At 36.7% G+C, this 22,727-nt stretch overlaps 1 protein-coding gene across 7 annotated transcripts in view; it reads left to right on the top strand.

The window, feature by feature from the left end:
- Positions 1–22,727, top strand: part of LOC115918360 (RNA-binding protein Musashi homolog Rbp6-like) — a 49,019-nt gene that overhangs the window by 11,509 nt on the left and 14,783 nt on the right. For 4 of the 7 annotated variants that reach the window (XM_030975107.1, XM_030975120.1, XM_030975102.1 and 1 more), the window contains exons 2-6: positions 10,535–10,617; positions 13,776–13,872; positions 16,550–16,705; positions 17,765–17,842; positions 21,288–21,407. In XM_030975107.1, the coding sequence (XP_030830967.1) occupies positions 10,535–10,617; positions 13,776–13,872; positions 16,550–16,705; positions 17,765–17,842; positions 21,288–21,407 (534 nt within the window). The remainder of the gene's footprint in view (positions 1–10,534; positions 10,618–13,775; positions 13,873–16,549; positions 16,706–17,764; positions 17,843–21,287; positions 21,408–22,727) is intronic. The other 3 variants (XM_030975128.1, XM_030975123.1, XM_030975130.1) reach the window with 3 other exon arrangements.

Here is a 22,727-nt window from a genome sequence, read left to right as displayed (position 1 = left end):
AAAAAAATACATTTGTAAATTGTTTGGATGTTGATATTTTTTTACTAGAAGAGATAGCATCCTACTGAGCTTTATCCAAAGGGGAATATGTGGGCTATGGTGGCCATAAAAGTATAATGGGAAGCGGTTAAGAGTAAAAAAATTGCCATGATTATAAAGTTTAAATTGTAATTTGTTCTGATATGAGCATTAGCATTCTATAACTTATAGCAAGACAAATAATAAACCTAACTATATATGTGTAGGAATGTGTGGGTTATGGTGGTGGTTAAGATATAATCAGAAACCGTTGGTAGCCGACTTGAATTCATTATCAATTGATACGGCACTGATGTTAGCTGTGATTGATGCCCATCTTCGCACCATTTAATGGGCCACAAATGCTGAGGGGTTCTCTACAAGAGTGCATCCACCTCCGGCTTGCTTGCTATAGTCAGCCTAGCTAACCTGCTTGCTTCTAGCTAGCTAGCATTCAGGGGGCTGTGGAACAGGTTGCTTTAATCATGTCCATGGTTGTATGTTGTAGAGTTGGGACTTGGTAATCTTATATTTCCATTGATTTGAAGTTTGAAGTTTGAGTCTGATTCATTCCACATTAATATTAAAACCTGTTCAGGTTCATACAAACTGATTATTAACAAAACAATAGCGATACATATCATAAAGGAAGTAGAAATGATGTACAGTAAATGAGCAAAATGTTTTGAGGGAAGACTACCGGTAGATACGAAAGGCAATATAAATACAATGAATTATGTTCGGAGCCTAAATAAAGAGCAAAGCCTATACATGATTATTATTTCATTCAAGTGAATAAATATTTATTCACAGCTATTTTGCTAATCCAATAGATATTATTTCAATTTGATTAAAAACAATTTTTTTTTTGCAATTTACATGAAACTGATGGTGTTACAATTCAATTTAATTGAAGAGGTTCTTGCATGTACCAAAAACTGACACTTTACTGATTGTGTGGTAATGTAATTGATAATCTTTCAATTCAATTATTTTTAAAGGTATGTTTTATTCACTGCTAACATGACAATTTGATTTGTCTGAAAACACAATCCCTTTTTGTGGCTATTCCTGAAAGTTGATAGTATCTACAGGCTGCTATTAACCACTACTGACAGCATAAACATTCATTTCAAATGAAGAAAAAGAATATTTCCAGCTATTTCAGAATAAAAATGTAAAGGTTTTTCTTAGAAATACAAAAATGCCATTTTATATATGATATGTAAAGGAACATATTCAACAATATGGATTTAAGAAATAAGTATAGTGCATTTTCGGATTTTCTTCTCTTTTTGTGAAATCTTAATCAATCGAATTGAGTAATCAAACTCTTGATTTGTTCAAAAACATGCAAACATTGATTCTAAATATTCAATTTATAGTAACATTTTATTACTTTATTTATTTCAAGTATGATATAACAAGTACCGATATGCAGTATGCAGATAAAGGGTGAAACCAAATACTCATTTTCCTGATTTTGTCCTTATTATTCATACAAAATGTGTCCCTTAAGTATTATTCCAGGAATGTTTTTACATGAATCATGTCAGAGGGGATCTGCTAACGGGGGAAAAAAGAAGACATGAAACATCTAATGCAGTGAATGTCTGAAATGGCTCAAGTTTATCTTTTAAGACTGAGCTAGGAAATCCGGCAGAGAGACTCTGTGAAGAAACTGTGTTATCCAACTTTGGAAAATGGGTTATGAGCTTAAGCAGTTGGGCTTAAGTGGCTTAGGATGAATTGATTTGTGAAAAATGAGTATTTATTGATTATATCAAATTACCTTGCTAGGCGTTTTCTAGGAGAACAAACGCTTCGGTTTCGTCTTTCCTGCCGCTACTTCTACTTTGGTCTAAACGCTGAATTAGAAATATTTCAATCGTAGAGATCTCATAATCTATTGTTATTTGTATGAATGTCGGTTTTTAATCTGTAGTGGACTTTAGCTTGCGTTCTTGCTTATGATCATGCTTTCATGGGGACCATACCGGCCTTATCGCGTGGTTGTGCTTATATGAGGAGGGTGTAAAAAACATTTTTCATTATTTGTATCATGTAGGATCACCTTCGCTGAAGCAAGATGAGACGTCAAACAACATATCTAATGACACTTACACGTGTACCCCCAAATTGGCTACTTCATATGATGCATCGTTTCATTAAAATTAAGCCAAGTTGTAAAAAAGGCAGTTGTGATAATGATGATTTCTCCATGGCCGTATTTATATATATTTCAGATTCGACTGCTGATTAGAAGTCTGCTTGCACACTAATCACTATGCAGGCTATATAGCAATCTCAGTTTCCCTCCCGCAGTGTATACAGAGAGAGAGAGAGGGAAGAGAGATGGGTAAACGAGAGAGTGCTCAAATAAAAATGACTCATATTTTCCTTATCCAGGGCTGAGAAGTTTGATGAAATGAGCAAGCAGGAGCAAGCGCTGCATGGTTACGAGATCATCCCGGTCATTGTCATTTTCCGAGAGTGCATTGTGATTTACGTAGGGGGGAATGAAACATGTTTTCATACTTTACCCAAGGAGAGAGAGGATAAAACCGGGAGACCCTCAATCAAAATTGCCTGGATTCTGCTCGGCAGAATGCCGTCTCGCTTCATTTAAGCGCGGATCTCATGCCATGCACGCCTAGATTGCTATATATGTACCCTTTTGAGAAAGACAAATAACAGAATATCATCTTTACTAAGGCTTTGTCAGACATACAGGCTGCATTATGATTTGGGAGGGCTGACATAGAAACGCACGCACAAAAATGCTTTATTACTGATCAAAATTGATTTTTCAGCCGCCATTATGCATTGCAGCTCTGATAAGTTTGTTATAAGATCCTGCCGACATGATTAAGCTGAATTATCTTGAAAATTTCCAGTTAAAATACATATGTCAGGGTTCACCACCATAAAGCATACAACACACAGTCTGGGCATGTTATACCGTAGTATGGGAAATGGTGGAAATACAGTGTAGAAGCTGATTTGTAATGTCGTATGAAGTAATTACCGGGACATGTACATAATAGCATGAAACAGATATTTTCTAACTATCAAATTTGTGAATGAAAATGTCTCTCCAGTCCAAAATACATATTTAACCGTCTAAGGATGGATGTTGAAATTGTAGAAGAATTTGTAGAGGTGTTTTGGTCTGGTGATGTCCTGTGGCAATAGGTTAATTTGCATTTGCCATTCTCCACCCAGGCTAAGTAAATGGGTATCCATTGGGAAGAAATTCCTTAAATACTTATGCCTCTTATTAACTGAAAACGGGGGTAATAAATAATAATATTTCGGTGTTCCATATCCTCCACCAAAAAGAGCATTTTATGATTGTAACTATCATCATCAATAGTATTGAAATGGATAGCCGGAAAGAATGTTGTTACTCTTTGATTAGTGGAAAAAGTACTTCAGTTTGTCTCCATTTAATTCAGCATCATCACTGTCTTATCATCATAGCTTCCATTCCATTCTATCAAAAATATTTGATACTGACAGCTCGGAACACCCACGACAAAGCATCGTGATAACAAGTGTTTACGCAGGCCATATTTCTATTCTCTTCCAATATTTCATGAATGTGTCGCAGATCATACACATTATGATAAGGAGGCATCACAAGCATTTGATTTAGACAGATGAAATTCGATGAGCTGAGGCAGAGGTTCTTTTTTTGTCCCCTTCCTTTTTCTGTTGTGAAGAGAAGAATTGTTCGCCTGCCTACGGGCAAGGATCTGAAAGATTTTATCACGCTTAAAATTTGATATTAGCTCAAGCCAGAAGAATGGTGACTTGATACGCTAAGATGACGGATGGCTGTGTTTAGCAAGGCGGTAGATTCCATCACATATTCTCCTTATTTATTTTCGCTTTCGTTCTCTCTCTAGCTGATCTCCCTCTCGTTCTCTTCTACGTGTTTCTTTTTCTTCCTGTTTCTTTGAAAATATAAATGTTTGTGTTTTCTCTGCTTACTCTGCTTTATACTATACTTTTCTCACTCTCTTTATCTTTCACTCGCACACACACACACACACTCTCTCTCTCTCTGTCTCTATCTCCCCTTTTTTTTTCTCTATCCCCATCTCTCTATCTCTTTCTCTCTCTCTCTCTCTCTCTCTCTCTCTCTCTCTCATTCTCTGTGTCTTTTTATTCTATTTTTTTCTTCTGACGATATCTCTCTCTATTCCACCTCTTACTTGAAATCCATCTCCTGTCATCACACACACACACTTGTGCACATCATGCATAATCTGTTTTTTCTACGTACAGTAAACCTAACTAAATTGGCTGTTATTATTTGATACATGCAGCATGCAAATGTCAAGCGATTGTTCGGTCAAACCTCTGTCTTGGAGTCTTTACCAGGCATAAGACATGCCATAGTAAAGGGCTTTTCTTCTAAGATATCTTACTCAATAAGTTATTCTGTTTCTCCTATTTGTGATTCTTGCATGCAGTGCTTAACTGTAACTGCCTATTCATTTCCCCTCTCTTCCTTTCTCTCTTCTTTTCTTTATGTCTTCCTTCCTAATATTCAAATGTACCCTATGAACCTGCTTTCTCACAATTTCTTCTTCTTTGGATTTTGCACCTGATGCAGTATAGTCAGGACCTAATGAATTCATAAACCCCCTAAATAAGTGCAGCCAAAAGATTTCATAATTACATAAATATACTCACAGCGCAACATGCCGGGGGGCTTCCTATATGCAAATACCTATTCCTTTTTGTCCCTAGCTGCGGTGCATAGTGTGTTTAGCTATTCAGAAGGGGTAGAGTTCAACTGAATAGAATACCCAAGGAATGGAGGATAGCTAGGAGCCAGGAACATACTGAAGTATGATTATAACTGCAGGAGACTGGACTTAAGACAAAATCAATCTTCCCTCCATGCATGTCTTTCAAGAAAACCATTATACTTGTATTGACCCTAGTCCATTTATGGTCTTGTGTGCTTACAAATGCACTAATCAAAGACAAAATATGATCGAGAGAGATTTGAAAATTCCTTGGCAAAACTCTTGTGATAGTCCATTTGGTACGGTTTTACGTCATCTTATCTCAATCTCTATCTACTTGCTTATTTGAGGAAACATTCAGAGGGCAAAACCTTTTACTGTGAATTACAGACTTCTCACATCACCATATTTTATCAGTTAGGAAGATCAGAGAAGAACAATATTCTTTTGAATTATCGCTTTAGAGCGAGAAGGGTGTTAACTCAATGTTAAAGTATACAAGGGAACTCCTTTCTGGCTCTCAACAGGCGCAATGATCGTGCAACTAGCTGACAAGTAGTGAACATTAACGACAATGTTCTGCGTTTGTGCCTGTCGAGACGGCAATTGGCATGGCGACACAGGTATTTGCACGTCGTCGGCTCTCATTCTCAATGAACAAAACCCTGTGTTTATTTGCCTTGCACTCCACTTATGACGAAGGCAAAGAAAGAGAGCTGAATTGCTTTCAATTATCACCACGAACCCTCAATGTTTTCATCTCTCTGACATTCACAATCTTTTTTGTTGGTATTTCTGTATCCTGCCTGTGCAATGATGGGTGTTTCTTCTAATATGGTTTGGCAGGAAAGGAATATACATGCTGAATGTCATAAGTACATTTCTATGTTGTCCGTTACATTATTTTTGTAACAGGGTAGTTGCCCGTAGAACATAATATGGGCATTACTATCAAATGCTAGTAACTCTAGCGACTCTAGTAAATAACATACCTGTATAACTGTTTGTGTCCATAATTAGCAATTAGAAAATATCTCTGTATAACATTTAGGCCTACTTGGAGACTGGACCCATCACCTATATGAATCTAATGGTAATATGGTACTGTGTTAAAAGCCTATGGGGATTGAGGGAATTCAGTGGTCAACTGGTTGGATAAAGCGGATAAATCGCGTGCTTTTTTGTTGGAAGATGGTTATCAAGTATCGTTTGTCCATTTTCTCTGGAATGGCCACATGTACCTGGTTATTCTGTGAAACGCTATCGGGAGGACCATGCAGTGTGGCTGTATAGAAGCAGCAGGGGTTTTTCCCTCCCATCTCGTCGTAATTATTCGGAGTTAAAGAAAGCATCCATGCAGATGGTTAGAAAGCGTTATCACACAACAACAGGAAACAGGGGAGAGCGCCGTTTCCATGGGAATTTCCAGTTGAATGATCCTTCTGCTTTGCAGCCCTCTATAGGCGTCCATTTGGAGTCGCATGGACAGACAGGGTTACCTTCGAAGATGTTTCCATGGAAACCTGCGATTCTCGACGTTTTTTCCAATTTCTGTCGAGCGAAAAATCACATTTGCCACGAAGTTGTATGGTTGATGAGAAAATGATTTTCAACAAATTATGTCGACAGTGGTGTGCCTTTGCTACACAGATGTAGAAAACAATTACCTGAAATGTTGCACTACATTATTCCCCCAAGTGCTGCATTCAATCATCAATTTTTTAATCTACCATATGAGAAAGAGTTAACAGTTTATTTTTGTTATAATTTCTCCTAATAAAGAACCATAACTGATAAACCACCTCCCCCCCCCCCCCCCAAAAAAAAAAAAATAAATAAAAAATAATTTTTTTTAAAAAAATCTTAGGGGAAAGAACAGAGTTTATGTATCATAATGGCACCAGGAGGCATGTTGCAGATTTGTAGAGATGACTTCGGAGCAGGGAAGTAGCTCCTACTGTAATTGGCCTTGGTTTCTCTGTTCGTTATCCTGTTACTTACTGATATCCCCCTTTGGAAGAAGCTGCGTGATACATGTATTTCTGACTGTTTACAAATTTAAAACAGCCTCTATATAAACACATGTAATATTGCGAATCGAGCTAATATCGATCGCCCCAAGTTTTGTCGACAGCCCCGCTCTACACAACAGTGTGAGGACAAGCCGATAGAGAATGAGCCTAACAGCTGCCGAAGCTTAATAAAGCCAATAAGCTCTTAATTGATTTTGGATTGCACTAATTGGTTGTGAGAGGGCGCCCCGTTACATGTGGAAGGCAGCTGATGACGTGTTGAAAATCAATCAAACAAAAACTAGACGCAAAAGGAAGAGTTGGGTGTTTGTCGATCCGTGCCATCGTGTGTCCTCGGCCCTCCCTGCATGCATAGCATGTTGTGGTTAAGGATGCATTGCAATATTGTATCTCTCTATCAGCAAATATGAATCTGTATGGAAAACACAATGTGAATGAGACATTTGTGTTTCTGTTTAATCAATCTGATATGCGACCAGGATGAAGAGATTGTACATTCATAAAAGTATGAATACAAAATTTCCATATTAAGGTTTAAATCTAATGATTCAGGAACAATATTTCTTCATCCCATTTTTAAATTAAGGTCTACCCTACCTGATACAACATGCATAGCCTTCTAATTTTCAATCTATTCTCTGCTCATTTAGGAGAAATTGACAATTTCTCTTTCCCGCTCTTCAGAATAATTGCTCATTACACGGTAAACCAATAACCAGCCAAGTTCTAATGATACTACTGTCTCTTGCCATTTGTGGTTTGCAACGATAATAAGAGCTATCCTTGGTCGTGTTATGATATTGTACTGACAAAAGAAAGGAACGAGGTTGAGCAGGCGTTGCCTAGAGAGGGAGGTGTTATTGATATTAGGTCAGACGAATCACACCATTGTGAAGCTGCCTTGTCACTTTGCTGAAAGCCGACTGCTGTAGTCTTCTTCAAGCCTGGAGAAGTATTTTATTCATATTGGAATATTAATGTCATTAAAATCCTCTTTTACCTTCAAAAGACATAATAAACTTGCTGAAGATAGTTTTATTACTTTAAAAGAGGAATATAATAGCAATGACATCATTAAAAGAGCGACAGAAAACAAAACATGGGGAAATGCAAAAGTCGAATTGGGTGGTTATAATACTCCTCATTTGATGGAAAGCATGTGAAATATAATGATAAAAAGAAAAGGATGAAAGAGACTAATGCAAGGCTAGACTTGATGATACTGGAATCAGTAATGGCCCAGTCACATTTACGTCCAAACCAACTCCAAAGCAACCGATAATCAACAAAAGTTCAGCCATTTTGAGTAAATGAAGTGTTTTTGTACAGTCTCTTGTTCAGTCTCTTGTACAGACTGGTATCGGTGTCGTCAGTATGACAGGGTTCGGACCGAGGTGTGATTGTCTAGCATTGGGTCGACTGTTGTCGGTCTGGTATCGGTTTTTGACAGTGTGTCGGGGTTCTCGGGGAGGTGTGAGTGTCCTTACCGTGCAGCATTGAATGGCGGTAGCCTGAATAGATTGGGTTTGGTATAGGATCAAGAAAGGGTGTTGAGACATGGTGGGACAACAGCTGACTATCCGACTTCTCTATTAGACCAGCTTCCGGTAACAGTGGGAGGAAATGGAAGAAATGGAGGGAGGCTGTAGGGCCTCTCGAGTGGAAAGATGGTTATGACTTTCTTTCATGTAGTGATAGAGCAGTATAGACTCATTGCATCTCAAGACTGTCTTAGATTGTCTTTTCTCTTTCTTTCTTTCTTGAAATTGTCTTTTGGAGCCAGACGTTCGTTAACTTGCATCATTTTACAGTGCCCTTCTGGCTCCAAACAGATGAAAGATTCAAGAGCCTTCACTCTGGACCACTTTCCCTCGTCAAAATAATTCCACTGGATCTACTAGATCCATAGAATCCATTTTGAAAAAGAATAATGAGAGAAAATATGCTAGATGATGAGATGCTCCCATCAGCCATGAGCATCCACCACAAGTTTTTTGAAGAAATTTTGAAAAAGAATAATGAGGAAAATATGCTAGATGATGAGATGCTCCCATCAGCCATGAGCATTTGCCACAAGTTTTTTAAAGAAATTTGAAAGATGGTATAGTTATTTCCAAGGTTTTCTCATGAAAAGGAAGTTTTTCGGACCCAACCTCCTTTCTCATCATCATTTCTATTCCCTATCTTGCATTCTGTTTTTTATTTTGGGGGGGGGGTGGGGGGAGGGGTTGTCTTCTGTAATCACGCTTCCTCTCGGCATCATTGTCATTCCTGTCATTTCTGGATTACAAGAAATGGACGAGATGTTTTATCTCACATTCCACTAGTCAATCCAGCCCCCCAAACCTGCCAACATCAAAGATATTGGCTTTCTGTCTGTCTGTGTGTGTGAGTGTGGATCTAGGCTAGAACATGACATACAAGCATGGAAGCCATACTAATGAATGAAAATATTTGGTCATGACCTAGATGCTTGACATTCTCATACTAAAACCTCCCCAGGCAACTCAGGGGTAGTATGGCGGGAGGGAGAGGGTGGTAGATATAATGGAGAGGGGTAAACAGTCCTTTTTTATGCAAGAGGAAATATTTAGATAAAGAAATATATAGATAAGAAATGCTGTATAAATACATTTTTTACAAAAAGAAATATAACAAAGGGTCATTAACACAAGATTATGAAAATATAAAGAAGTTGGTTTTGGAGAAGGGAATGGTTTTCATGAATTGACTCTAATTCTCTATCTCAAATATTTTGTCATAATGATGCCAAGACCTTTTTTGGTTCTGTAATAGAACTTATAAAACTTTGATTACCTCTCATAAATATAGGAAAACTTTAATTGTATTCATATTGTGTCATGTAACATAACGTTTTCAAGTTTTAATTTGACGATGGAGTCTTGTAAAATGACAATATCAGTAGAGAGAGAGAGAAAGAAAAGTAAATATAGAGGATGAGAAAAAAAACGAGAGAGCATGGGTGGAAAAAATTGTATTTATGGGAAGGTAAAGCAGAAAGAGGAGAGAGGGGACAAGAAGGTGATTGATTATGGCTCCAGGGTGTAACAATTGTCTTTGACTTAGGGGACTTTTAAACACCCACATTGTTAATATCTTAAATGAACGTGTCTATGGATGGGTTGTCAAAAGATGACAAGAGAAGTGGCATCATAGTTAATGGAAACATAATTGTACAACTAAGAAATTGATTTTTCTAGTATTTCTATTACCATGAATTGACTCTTTCTTTCAAGTTTTCTTTGTTTTGATTGGTTTTCGTTATTTGTCAATCGACAGGCTGTGCTTTTATATGAGAGCTTTACTTTAGCCCTTTTTGATGGACAGAAAAGGGGCAATGAGAATTGATTTGACTTTCATTTATTGTTCATGAGAAATTTAACTATGTTCATTGCTTCATAACCCTCACACTTCTGACTTTCTTTCTTATATTTATTTTCTCATTGAGCTAGATTTGAACTGTTGTAGGGTCCATGATATGTGCTTTTTATAGTTTTCAATTTTTTAGAAGAACTAACTGAACTTATATTTCTTCAAGTATATTGCTGTGATGCTAAATCTTTTCTAAACACATTTGGAGATACTCAGGGGGGAAATGGGAATATATGATGTAAATGTAATGTATGAAGTATTATACTTTTCTGACTGTGTCTAATGGAGTTCTTTTCCTTTCTCAACCTTTCTCATCTCATCTCACAGGTTTCGGCTTCGTCATATTTGACAACGAGAAGACAGTGGACAGCGTCTGTGAGGAGCATTTTCATGAACTAGATGGCAAATTGGTAAAGTCGCATTCCGCCGGTTGATGTACATTCATGTTCCCCCGTCTGCTTACATCATCTTCCTCTCCATCTTGTGATTAGAGCTGCTAGCATGCTTCAATTTCAACAATTCAAAATAGATACAAGTAGTGGCAGGCATAGCTACAGGGCATGTCAGCATTTCCCTGAAAAAAAAAGGAAAAGGAAGAGAAAGAAGGGGGAGGGGGGGGGGGACGAATGTGAAAAGAAAATGGGACATCTCCCTTCCAACCCCCCCCCCCCCCCCTCAAATGCTAGCAGTGACATAGATTTTCCCTATAAAGGGGGAGGGGAAGGGGAGGGGAAGGGGAGGGGAGGGGAAGGGGAGGGGAGGGGAAGGGGAGGGGAAGGGGGAGGGGAGGGGAGGGGGATATGATAGAGTGGGAGAAAGAAAGGTAGAAGGGGGGAATGAAATGTTACAAGAAGATTATACTACCCCACTTCACACTCTCTCCCTTATCAGTTGTCTTTCATAATGCAAGGCACAGGTACAAAGGCAGCTCCACCCCCCCAAAAAAAAAAAATAAAAGGAAAAGAATTATGATACAAACCCCTTACATAGCTAAATGAATTGACTTGTCATCTTAGTTATTATCACTTGTAATCACCTGTTTATCAATTGCTATCAGTATCAACTCCATTATAATCACCATTAACTCTTCAGCATGTATATTGTCATTCAAAAATCATGTTCATTTATACCACCAGGGATATATCTTCTCTGTCAAATAGTAATTTTCTTCTTCTCTCGCTCTCCTCCTTTGTATTTCTTTCTCTCTCACTTTTCAATTATTTGTTTACCTTTCCTTGCCTTCCTCTCTGTTTCTTTGACTTGGCTTAGCCAGCATCCACAGTACATCTCTCTCTCTCTCTCTCTCTCTCTCTCTCTCTCTCTCTCTCTTTTCTTCTGTTTATCTCTAAACCTCTATCTCATTCTGTCTGTCTCTTTGTGTCTGTTTATCTTTCTCTGTTCATCTAATTTTCTCTGTCTTTCTCTCTCCACCGTGATCCATCTCTCTGTTTGTCTATGTTCAGCAATATAGATCTCATATCCTCTCTCTACCACTATGTCTCTCTCTGTCTCTCTCCATCTCTCTCTCTCTCTCTCTCTCTCTCTCTCTCCATCTCTCTCTCTCTTTCTCCATCTCTCTCTCTCTCTCTCCATCTCTCTTTCTCTCTCTCTCTCTCTCTCTCTCTCTCTCTCTCTCTCTCTCTCTCTCTATCTATCTATCTCTGTCTGTCTCTATCTCTCTTCATCCATCTCTCTCTATCTCTCAATCTCCTTCTCATCTCTGTGTCATGCTCACCCGCTTTATGATCCCCATCGGATTGGCTAGGTAGAAAGAAGGGTAGCATGAGAACCTTACGCTCGCCGCCACTCGGCGCATGCACTCCATGCTGCTTATAGGGGGGGGGGGAGCCTTTCCTTTAGCCCACTAGATCTTCTTGATCTAGCAAAGAGAGACTCATCGCGGACCGAGAAATATCATCTTTCATTTTTCCTCAGCAATGCCATTCGTCCTTAGAGTGATCAAATGTTGTGTTTCGAGATGAAACGTAGTCCATAGGCACTGTTTCATGCAAGACGAGAAATGTCCACATTAAATTAGTACTGGATTAGAGGAATGATGCTTGTTCCTTGTTAAATGTGTGTTTTCAACCCACGCAGACTGTTTTTCCCCCTTCTTTAACTGATTATAGATCAAAGATGGTTATCCTAACGAACGGATACCTAGGTGGTAATGCCAATTATTTTGGGATATGTTTCTTAAAGGTGCATTGATTTCTCACTTTTTTCAAAGATGAGTTAACCATTCATTTGATGGGATTATTACTAATTGAGCTAGATTTTAGCCGTAGGCACTGCTGTTGTTCCCACTAATGAGGCAATACTGGTCTTCTTTTAAAAATTATATTCTCAAATGGCTGAACGGAAAAGTGCTGAGAGAATTAATGCTGGAATAGCTAAATATTTAACCTCTATTCGTTTCCTGTCTACGCATACTACATGTTTATCTGCCATATTTATCTCTGTTGTCTACCAGTTGTTCTCATCCCAACATTGCTTCACTTACCTAGCAATCAATCCATTAGCTTTAGCGGTAGATTCCTTTCTCTTTCAATTCATGTAGTCTCCTTGACTTTTTATCAGCATTTTTATGTTGAAATTATTTTATCTTCTTTCATATTTTCACATTTTTTTGCAATATGACATAACATTTCCCGAAATATTCTGTTGACATTTGTGTAATGATTTTTGTGATATATGTAGAAGGCAAGTAATTTTGAACAATATATGAGAAAGACATTCATATAGGCCTATATGATTCGTTGATGTAGACTAGATCAAGCTTTAAAAAAGGGGTAAGGTAAGATGTTCAAATATACAAAAGGTGAATTCAGAAAAGTTTAATATAATCATGTAACACATTTTAAACTTGCATAGACATAAAGCACTTTAATAAAAGAAGAAAGAGGTAAGATAGGTGATATAGAAATGAAAAAAGATTACAATAGTTGCATGAATTCATGTAAATCGTCCTTGTTTTCACGAAGTGACGGTAGTGAGGCAAATCGTCACGCAAAGTGAATGCAATTTTTTTTCACTACCGTCACTTCGTGAAAACAGCGACGAAATGTTTGATAAATTTGCATAACTGTTCACTCTAATGAAAAAAAGAAGGATGTAGGATCTTTAGACAAGTAACTGATTAAGAAAGTTTTTAATTGTTACATTCCTATTCAAACAGCTTTCATTGTAATGACTTATATAGAAATAAATTTCCTTCATTTTCCATCATGGTAAACGAAGAAAGACTCGAAGAAGTAATACAAATTCAACACATTTAAACAATCTCAGTGATAACCTACCAATACACTAAGTATTGTTTTAATGTGATGCTTTGTTGGTCAAACAGTTTTTGAGCATCAAGTAATGCCTGGCTTGAATGCTCCCTAGGGAGTGGAGATTGTGCACACATTGTGTGCAGGCAAACATTGAATCCAATGACCGGGGTAATAGTATATCTGTAAATCGCTTAGAGACATCGTGGATGTATTAAGCGCTATATAAAAGCGAAATATTATTATTATTATTTGTAATTATATATTCTTCTTTCTTTTTTTTTGTTGATCACCAGGTGGAGGTGAAGAAGGCCCAGCCCAAAGAAGTGATGATGCCACAGAATGCAGCAAAGAACAGAGCGGCAATGATGCGCAATCTATACGGCATCTATGGTAAGGGCTACAAGGCTGGTTCTACCATGTGTTTGTGAAAACAGGGATGTGTTCATGTAAACAGGGTCTCCTTCACCCATCCAAACATCTATCCATCAACACATCTGTTCCTCCAATCTATCGATCAGTTCTTCTATCTTTCTATCTGTCAATCATATCTATCTATCTTCCTATCACTATCTCCACTTTTTCCTTCTTCCTTTTCTATTTATTTACAACTACTTATCTATTTATCTATCTATCTCTTATCTACCTACTATTCTACTTGTCTATCAACTTATCCTATTTTTTCCTATTCTGTCCATATGTCTATCTATCTATCTATCTATCTATCTATCTATCCATCTATCTATCTATCTATTCCACTTAGCTAGCCATCAATTCATTGGTTTACCCCCTCTTTGTCTTCCATTTTGTCACTGGTTTCTCGGAAGTATAGGCGTGGTCTTTAAGCAGTATGGAAACCAGCGACGATTATCTCTCTATTCATCTATCCTCCTTTCACTCAAATTCATCCATCTGTCTATCCTACCATATTTATCTTTCTATCCATATATCATAAGGTGTGTATATTAGGAACATACAGGGCAGCAGTGGTTGTAGAATTTGTATAATCAGGTAGAGAATACAGAACAATTGTTGTTGTACAGCTCAATAGTAGACCATAGTTATAACCTCTGCAGTATTTTTCATTTAAATTATCCAAAATATGTGAAAGAAATATTTCCCATCTTTAATTATTGGCGCTGAATTAATAGTTGTGCTAAAATTTGAAAGTTCCACATCGTGTGAAGTGTAATCATAAATTTGATTTACTGATTGTAGATTTGGGTGATTGTTAAATTGGAGCAAAGTTCTTTCCACTCAAAGGTTTTCATTAATATTTTATTAAGGCCTGTGCTCGCTAACATTTGCAAATAGGCTCCAAGAATTTAAATTTTGACTTGGCATGCTGAAAGAATAAACACTATTTCACCTGATTATTAGGAACTGCATATAAAAAGAATAGCAACTATCACATCATAATAATAAGTGATGTGTGTCGTGCATGTTTCAACATAAGTCATCATCAATTCAGGTTAATTACTTTGGTATGTGTAATGCACAACATTTGAAAAGACAAGCTTCCATAACGAGTGAGATGTTGTTCATTTCAAGATTGCCAAGGAATGTTCTGACAACATTCTCAAAAAGAAACGCAATATCCCCATTCCTGCGAACAGTTCAGACGTTAAGTGTCTTATCGTCATCATAGGTGAATAGTATTACGAGGTCAAGATATAGATAAGAGAAATCTATACTTCTGCTAGATATGATGTCGATCCCTCGTCGTCAATGATGATATCAGTATGGCTTAAGTGGTTATCATATTGGAGCTATTCTGTTACCTGTAGTAACTAGAAATTCATCCTCATTTAGGTAGCATATATGTAGACACATTGTACAAGCATGGTTTTAACACGTGTATCATAGGTTTGTATAGATGTAGATTAGACGTAGGCAGACTCGTAGCTAGCAGTAGACACTTAATTGATTTCATTTGATATGTGCCATTTTTAATACAGTCGAGGAAATTTCAAAGTCAGAAAGAAAATCAAATTTTGTTACCGCACCAGGTATGAAAAATGCATTATCTGTGAAAACGGGAGAGATGCGCTACTCTTACTTAGCACCCGCCAATTAATTCCATCTTGCCTTTTAATTTAATTACCCCCTAATAATTTAATAGCGAGTAATATATTATGCCTACTAAGTGTTATTACGCACCATTGAACTGGATACAGGAATGTGAGGGCCGGGAGGGCACTAGAAAGGATACTGTTAATATGTGGATGATATTAAAGATGATGTTTCAACTACAGATTGTAGAAAACAAATTCCATACGAAAAGTCTCTTTCACTTTTCATTTTTGTATAGAATGACTTGTCTTTTAAATGGAAAGGCCATTTTTGACAAACATTAGTAGCCTATAATTCACATTAGGTCGTAGAATAATGGTTTCCCTTCAAAGCGATTATGTCACTTAGGGTTATGTTAATGTATGTTCATAAATGATACAAATTAAAACCAATCTGAAAGGAGAAACAAGTAATTTTATTAGTATATTTTAAATATTTAATTGTAAATGTATAACAATGTTATATTGAACAGTAAAGTACACATTTGATATTGTTACGAGATTCATTAAAATGTATAAAGGTTTTTGAACAAGTGAATATTTGAAGAGATCCGTCAGAAGCATTGACAAGGATGGATTTATTTTATTAAAGAATAAACATGAGTCTCTTAAATGGAAATAAATGTAGAACAAATAATTTTATTATCTAGAAGTTAAATTATAAAAGATCATAGAATCTTATATCCCTGTTTCTTAAAGACATAAATTTTGATAAAATATTAATTGAGAGATTAGAATGTTAGTTATAATACTGTTCCTAAACCTTAAAGCATAATAAACTATCTCTGTCTATTCTTCTCTTTCCACTGACTAGGAAAGAACCATTCTGATCAAAGAGTTGTTGTTTGATAGCAAGCAAAAGTCTTTAAACATTGGTTGCTGTTTGATATAGCAAACAAAAGTCTTAACCTCTCTTTTACGTGAGCTTTTTTTAAGAAAGAAATTGAGTGCAAACCAAATCATGCCCAACGCACCAATATTATATCACATATATATAGACCCCAGCAACACAGATACAAGTCTACTGGAGTTGAGACTATTGCAGGCCCAACATCAACAAACAAACAACAACAACTCGCCCTCGATGTGCTCAGTCCAACCCGGTCTTACTTCCTCGGTGCCGCTAATCATGGACACGGTGGGCAATGTCAAAGGCAAGTTTCCAACATCGGCGACGCAAACTCGTCGACACTCACTCAAATTCCTGTTTTATTTGTTTTATTTTCCTTTGATCGTATTTCTTCGTCCACCCTCGTTTCGGGCAGGAGGGAGGCAAATGATCACTGGTTCACATTTTCTTTTCTTATTTTTTTTAATTTGGACACCTGTCGTTTTTTGATCTTCTCGTTTTCAATTAGTTGCTCTTATTCATCTTCCCGCTTCTTTTATGATTTTCCTAGTTTAAGTTTTTTGATTTGAGCAATTAAATTACAATTTAGCGTTTTGATTTTCTTGTGGTTGGTAAGGTCTTTTGAAAGTTGAGAAAAATGACTGCATAAATGTTGTGAATATGGCACATTTCAATGGAATTAAAAAACTAACTTTAGATAGTTAGGATAAAGTATAAAATAAAGGCTTGTGTGGTAAAAGTAGTAGCTAGTAGTTGATATATATGATTTTTTTGTGTGTTCTTTTCAAGCATGAAATATAATAGCTTTGTATTTTCAAAAGATCTCTACTATGATTTGTCTAGCCAATGTGATCAGGTATTGTATATATATATTTGTTTCACCAGTTTCATCCTTTGCAGCGGTCGCTGAAGATACATTGAAGATTTGTGAATTAATTTATCTTTTAAATTTCTTTCAGCTTGTTATCATCATCTCAGCCACTGTGTATTTTGATTTTTAATTTTTCTCTTCTCTGATTATTTGATTAATTTTTGCAATACATTTTACAAGCCCTCTAATCATATCTTTTAATATCTTTTAATCCTTATTTCGATCCAGCAAATTGTCTGTAGTACTTGTGGAGTCTTTACAAAAAGTATCACCTTTTTTTAAAAATTGGCATCGTTTTGATGTGTATCTTGGTCTCTAATTTTGACATGACTTCTAAAGTGATGAAATCACTGTCAGATTTATTAACTTATGATTTGAGGAATTTTGGCCAACTCCTACGCATTACACGGATAACTTATTTCCAGCTTGTCTTTAAATTTATTTATGCTAACTATTAAACTGTGTGTTCTTTTGTTTTATCATCATTCACAGGATACGCGGCTCCTAATTTCACGATAGGGCCACTTGGGCGGGGTTACACATACGCCCCCTTTCCCCCTTTCTTTTCAGGTAAGTGTAGTCAGGTTGTATGTTTTTCTTCTCAGTTTTTGCATAGCTTATTCAACCAATAGGGAGTGTATGGCCGTGCATTATATCTACCAGGCAGAACAACGTTTCATACGCTTGTTTTTTTCATGGAAAGTCGTTTGATCGACCATGATTTTGCAAAGATTGTGTGAAGTTTTTTTTTTGACGTGAGGAAAGTTTCCTTGATCTTGCTTGCATACTGGGACACTCAAGAAGATCTCATTAAAGTCTTGTTGACACATGGCCTGGTAAACACCCAAAAAAGAACAATGGCAAAATAAAATGTCATAAACAATAGTATCTTTGTTGCATTGGTATTTTGTCTAACACCCACTTGGTTTTCATAACGTAAATCGTTTCATTCATCTGCAGCAGGGTTTTTTTCCAGGCAGTTTTTCATTTTATGCCTGAACAAAACTTAAACTTGCAGAAGGACAAAACGTTATAAAAAGGTTTACCAAATCAAGTGTGAACAAGGCCTTTAGCTTTGGCTTACATGCCTCTAAGATGTAGAATGGGTGTGGTATATGATATGAAACGTTGTTTGAAGCATTGATTTAGTTGTAGTGACCCCAACCCTCATCCCAGCTTAGTGCCATTATGAGTATGTTTCTAGATAACAGCCCTTCTATAGCATGCAGTCGTGGTTGTAGTGATTCGAAACATTGACCAATTCTTTTACAGTGATCCAATAACATAGCAAAATAGATTTAAAAGGCAACATATTTTACTCCGACTTTTTCCATCCATTCAAGAAGAATTCTTTTTGCATGATGGAAAATAATGACTTTCCTTTCCAAGATGATATTGAACTTTAACTATTATTATCATTTAGGATCCATTCTGATAGTGCATATATTCATGCTACCCACAATTATGATCAGAGATAACCTTTTTCAAAACAAAGTCAGAAGAAAAAATCTTTAAAAGCCTTATATCTTAATATCACACATCCCTTTATTCACCGATATAATTGACTAATCCATACAGTTCGTGACTCCCTTTCTTGTGAATACATCTCTCTAAATAAAGAGTGCTCTTTCTAACATCTATTAACTTCATGCTCTGATTGTCATATCGTCTGCTTAGTGCAAGAAAGGCATTTACCCTATAAAAGACGTGTGATTCAGTGCCTTTCTGACTCTCCACCGATGTTATTAACTGTGACATGACTGGCATGCCCTCTTCTTTCTTTAATACTTTCCAAAAATCTACCTCTTTCCCATCATCCTGTGACTGAAGTGACGTACTGCCTTCATTCATGAAACTTGTCTTCCTTGGCATATACCCACCGAAAGAGCTTCAGTTCATTGATAAAATTGTTGTGAATTGTAGATTAAATTTTAGTTTAATGGATTCTATATGAGAATAGATTTAAAGATGTTGTTTAGGGATTCGATCCTGTTTCGTAAAGAAATGTAGCAGCTACTTCAACCTAACTTTCAACAATGACAAAGTATTATGGAAATGGATTATTGTTTCATGTAAGAAATAGGCTTCATTACCACCCAGCTATTATTGGATAACCATGGTAACGCATTGATTCAGAGAGAAATAGTTTAGAATCGTCTCTTTCTGGTCTTTGTCATTTGTCATCCTTGATTATTCAATTAATTAAAAGCTAGCAATGAAGATGTTTTAATTTGTTGAATTGATTCCTGAACTTATATCATAGAGATGACTTGCCTGACATTGCACCATATTACATAACTCTCCTTTACCTTTGTACCCATCAAGGCTTGAGATGAATTTACAGCTTAGCTCATGACTTTGTCAGCGGGATTTATTCCTCTACCATAAATTTTGGCAGACATGTATGTGTAAACTCTGTCAATCATTTAAGGCAGCTGTAATTGTATTCCAGTTGCTCAATTGTCTGGAGGATAATCTTATATTTTAAAACATTTTTTGTCTTGGAGAAGCGGCAAGACTGTTGCAACTTCCAGTTGTGGTAAGACATAGTCTTAAGTGCGACATCTTCCAGCTATTTCCTTGACTCTTCTACACCTCCTCCCCATCAGCAAATAGACCGGCAGCTTGCGGCATGAGAGAAGGAGACAATCTTTTTAAAATTTGTTGCATTGACGATTTTGCTTTGAATGACCTGGCTTTTGTTAACTCTTTGAGAAGGATGTTGATAGCAGTGTTTCGCCTTCCTTTTCATTTGCGGCCTATGTGGTGGTGCACCTTGGTCATGAGACTGTACCTCTATGCTTTTAATACTGAAATGAGACACTTAATTGGCACATCCAGGCAAGGTTTATTCATTGGACTGGTTGCTGTGATGAGGTTTCCATGGCAATAATTGCCTGAAAACTATTCTCTCTGAGATTTGGACTGCCTTATATAAATATAAAAGACATGTGGCTGTGATGGTATAATATGGATTGCATTTTTTGTTGTGCTTTTTTCTTCTTCTTTTAGTGAGATTTCGATGCAATATTTTTAGGGGTTTTTTCTTGAGTTTTTTTCGTACCAAACTTGGAATGAAATAGATCTGGTTATACTCACAAAATTGTGTATGCTAAGAAATGTACATTTTATTCTTCCTTTTGATTTTAAAACCACTTTCTTATTCTTTTGAGGATTCAGCGACATTTTGTTTAAAAAGCAGACCTTAATATTAATTAAAATTATACTAACTCATGGTATTATTGAAAGCCAGTTATAAAATTAAAGCATGTTCATATGATTTATAACACTATTTCATCAGAATCTTAATGATGTTATGGTATCCCCAAAGCATGAATTTTTATCTAATTTTTCTGTTATTATCATGTCACATTTTTACATTTCAAAAGATTATTGTGAATATTATCTGAATTCATTTTCTTCAAATGTCTACATGATTCCCTTATTTTTGTGGAAATAGAATATGTTCAGGTGTAAACATCTTGAATTCTTCTCCCAAAATTCTCTATAGTTATTCTTCATAATGTATGGGACTGCGTATGTGTATTTATTCAAGATATAGTAATCTTCAAAGTTCAAACGATTCAATCAAGGGTTATATATGGATTGATTTATTAAAATAGAAGGTGAGGGCAGGGAATGTAGTGTACAACATTTCTAGAAATCAAGTTAATTGTCCATGCTTTTTAGTTAGAGGCTAGTTGTTAACCTAGTTGATCCCGCTGTAAAATCCTTTCCAAAGATAAGGTATGATGAAGATAGCATTCAAATTGTGCTTCTTATGTGAGATATGAACTAGAATCATATTTTATTGGTGAAACTATGTAAACTATGTAAACAAATATTTCCTATTTGAGAGTTGGATGATTATGACACAAATATGTGGGTATGACTGGGTCTACATCCCAAAAGCAGATATGTGGGACTGTATGCAAGGTTTAATAAGAGTGACACAAAATCAAATGGGTGGGACTTCATGAAAATCTAACGGAGTGCTCCCGTGCCTCCCCCCTAGCTTACCAGCAGCCTCCCTTCGCCATGTGTGGAAGCGGCGGCGGGATGGGGCGTGGTTCAGGGAACAGAGGTCGACCCCCTCGAGGCACCTCTATGGGCATGCCGTCGCATCCTCACTCAGGTAATCAAACAAAAAAAAAGACACCAGCAACTCCAAATATTGTCATCCGCTTAATTCCTATTAATCCCAATTCCTGGATGGTTTCCTCTTGTAGGGTGTGGTCGGTGCATACATGTAGATGGCTGCTCTTTACATATTTTTATTTATTATTATTTTCTCTTTTGTGCTTGCGGCAGAATCCCTATCTCCCCTTAAAGTTAAACTGGCTATGTGCAAAATGGTACACTGGTGGGCCATATAGATGCATTTTATTATTTGAAATAATGCAAAAACAGGCATATACTCAGAACATGCTCATATGTAACAGGAGGTGCTCCCTGATTAAAAAAAAACAGCTCAATATATTTTTGGGATTACTTTGAGGGTGGTTTTGGTGGAGGTTGCTGCTGAGGCACTATATTCTGCTTAGATTCCATTTCTAAAATTCATTTATCAGACTTTACTTTACCGACTGAGAAACAGATGTTACAAAAGCAAATAACCGCTCTCCTCCTCACTTTTTAAAAAGGAAATAAGCATTAGCCATCATATATAACAAAGTTTTTAACACATGGGACTATGCAGATGTGTATTTATCCAAGTCAATATGTACATGTAGTGATGGATGTATGCAGTTTGTATTTGCTGTGCTTGATTTTCCCCAGGTGCTCCTATGTCAATATACTCCATATTTTCCACTCTGGGTGTGTTTTTAATCTCACTTGCATGAGGTTTGCTGTTCAGTCGGTCTGTTGGTTGGTCGGTTGTGTTCTCCATATTATATATACAACGTGCACATGACTGGTCCGTTTTTCTGCTACAGTCCCATCTTATTCACACCTGTGTTGGTTAGTTGGTCCCTTGATGGAAAGTCTTGAAAAGCGCCAGTTGTTGTGTAGTGGCTTAAAATCAGTCTTTAAAATCAGTCTTTGCAATGTTCCAAAGTTCCAAAGATCCTTTGTGACTACATGGAGTATATATCTGATTAGTATATCTGATTCCATTGGCTTCAAAGCCTGATAGATGATGCAGCTTATTAATTTTTTAGATACCAATGAAAATATATGACGAATTCATGAATTTTTGAGCGAAGTTAGCTTTCCAGGAAGGATTTATTTGAATGGAGAAAGAAAAGAGAGAGATAGAGATAATAGAGAGGGGGAGAGAAAGAGGGAGAGAGAGAGAGAGGGGGGTGGAGTTCGAGAGCACAAGTGAATGGGGTAGAGAGATGGAGATAGGGAGCTCAGACTGAGCTCAATATATGAAGTTGAAAGGTGGGGGCTAGAATAAGAAGGGAGATCATTTTGTTCTCTGCAGTAATATGAAATTTAATATACTTAT

This window comes from Strongylocentrotus purpuratus, unplaced genomic scaffold (genome assembly GCF_000002235.5).
Source record: "Strongylocentrotus purpuratus isolate Spur 01 unplaced genomic scaffold, Spur_5.0 spur5_contig_867, whole genome shotgun sequence".
Lineage (NCBI taxonomy): Eukaryota > Metazoa > Echinodermata > Echinoidea > Camarodonta > Strongylocentrotidae > Strongylocentrotus > Strongylocentrotus purpuratus.
The sequence above is the reverse complement of the archived record's forward strand: the minus strand, read 5'-3'. Positions and strand labels throughout refer to the sequence as shown.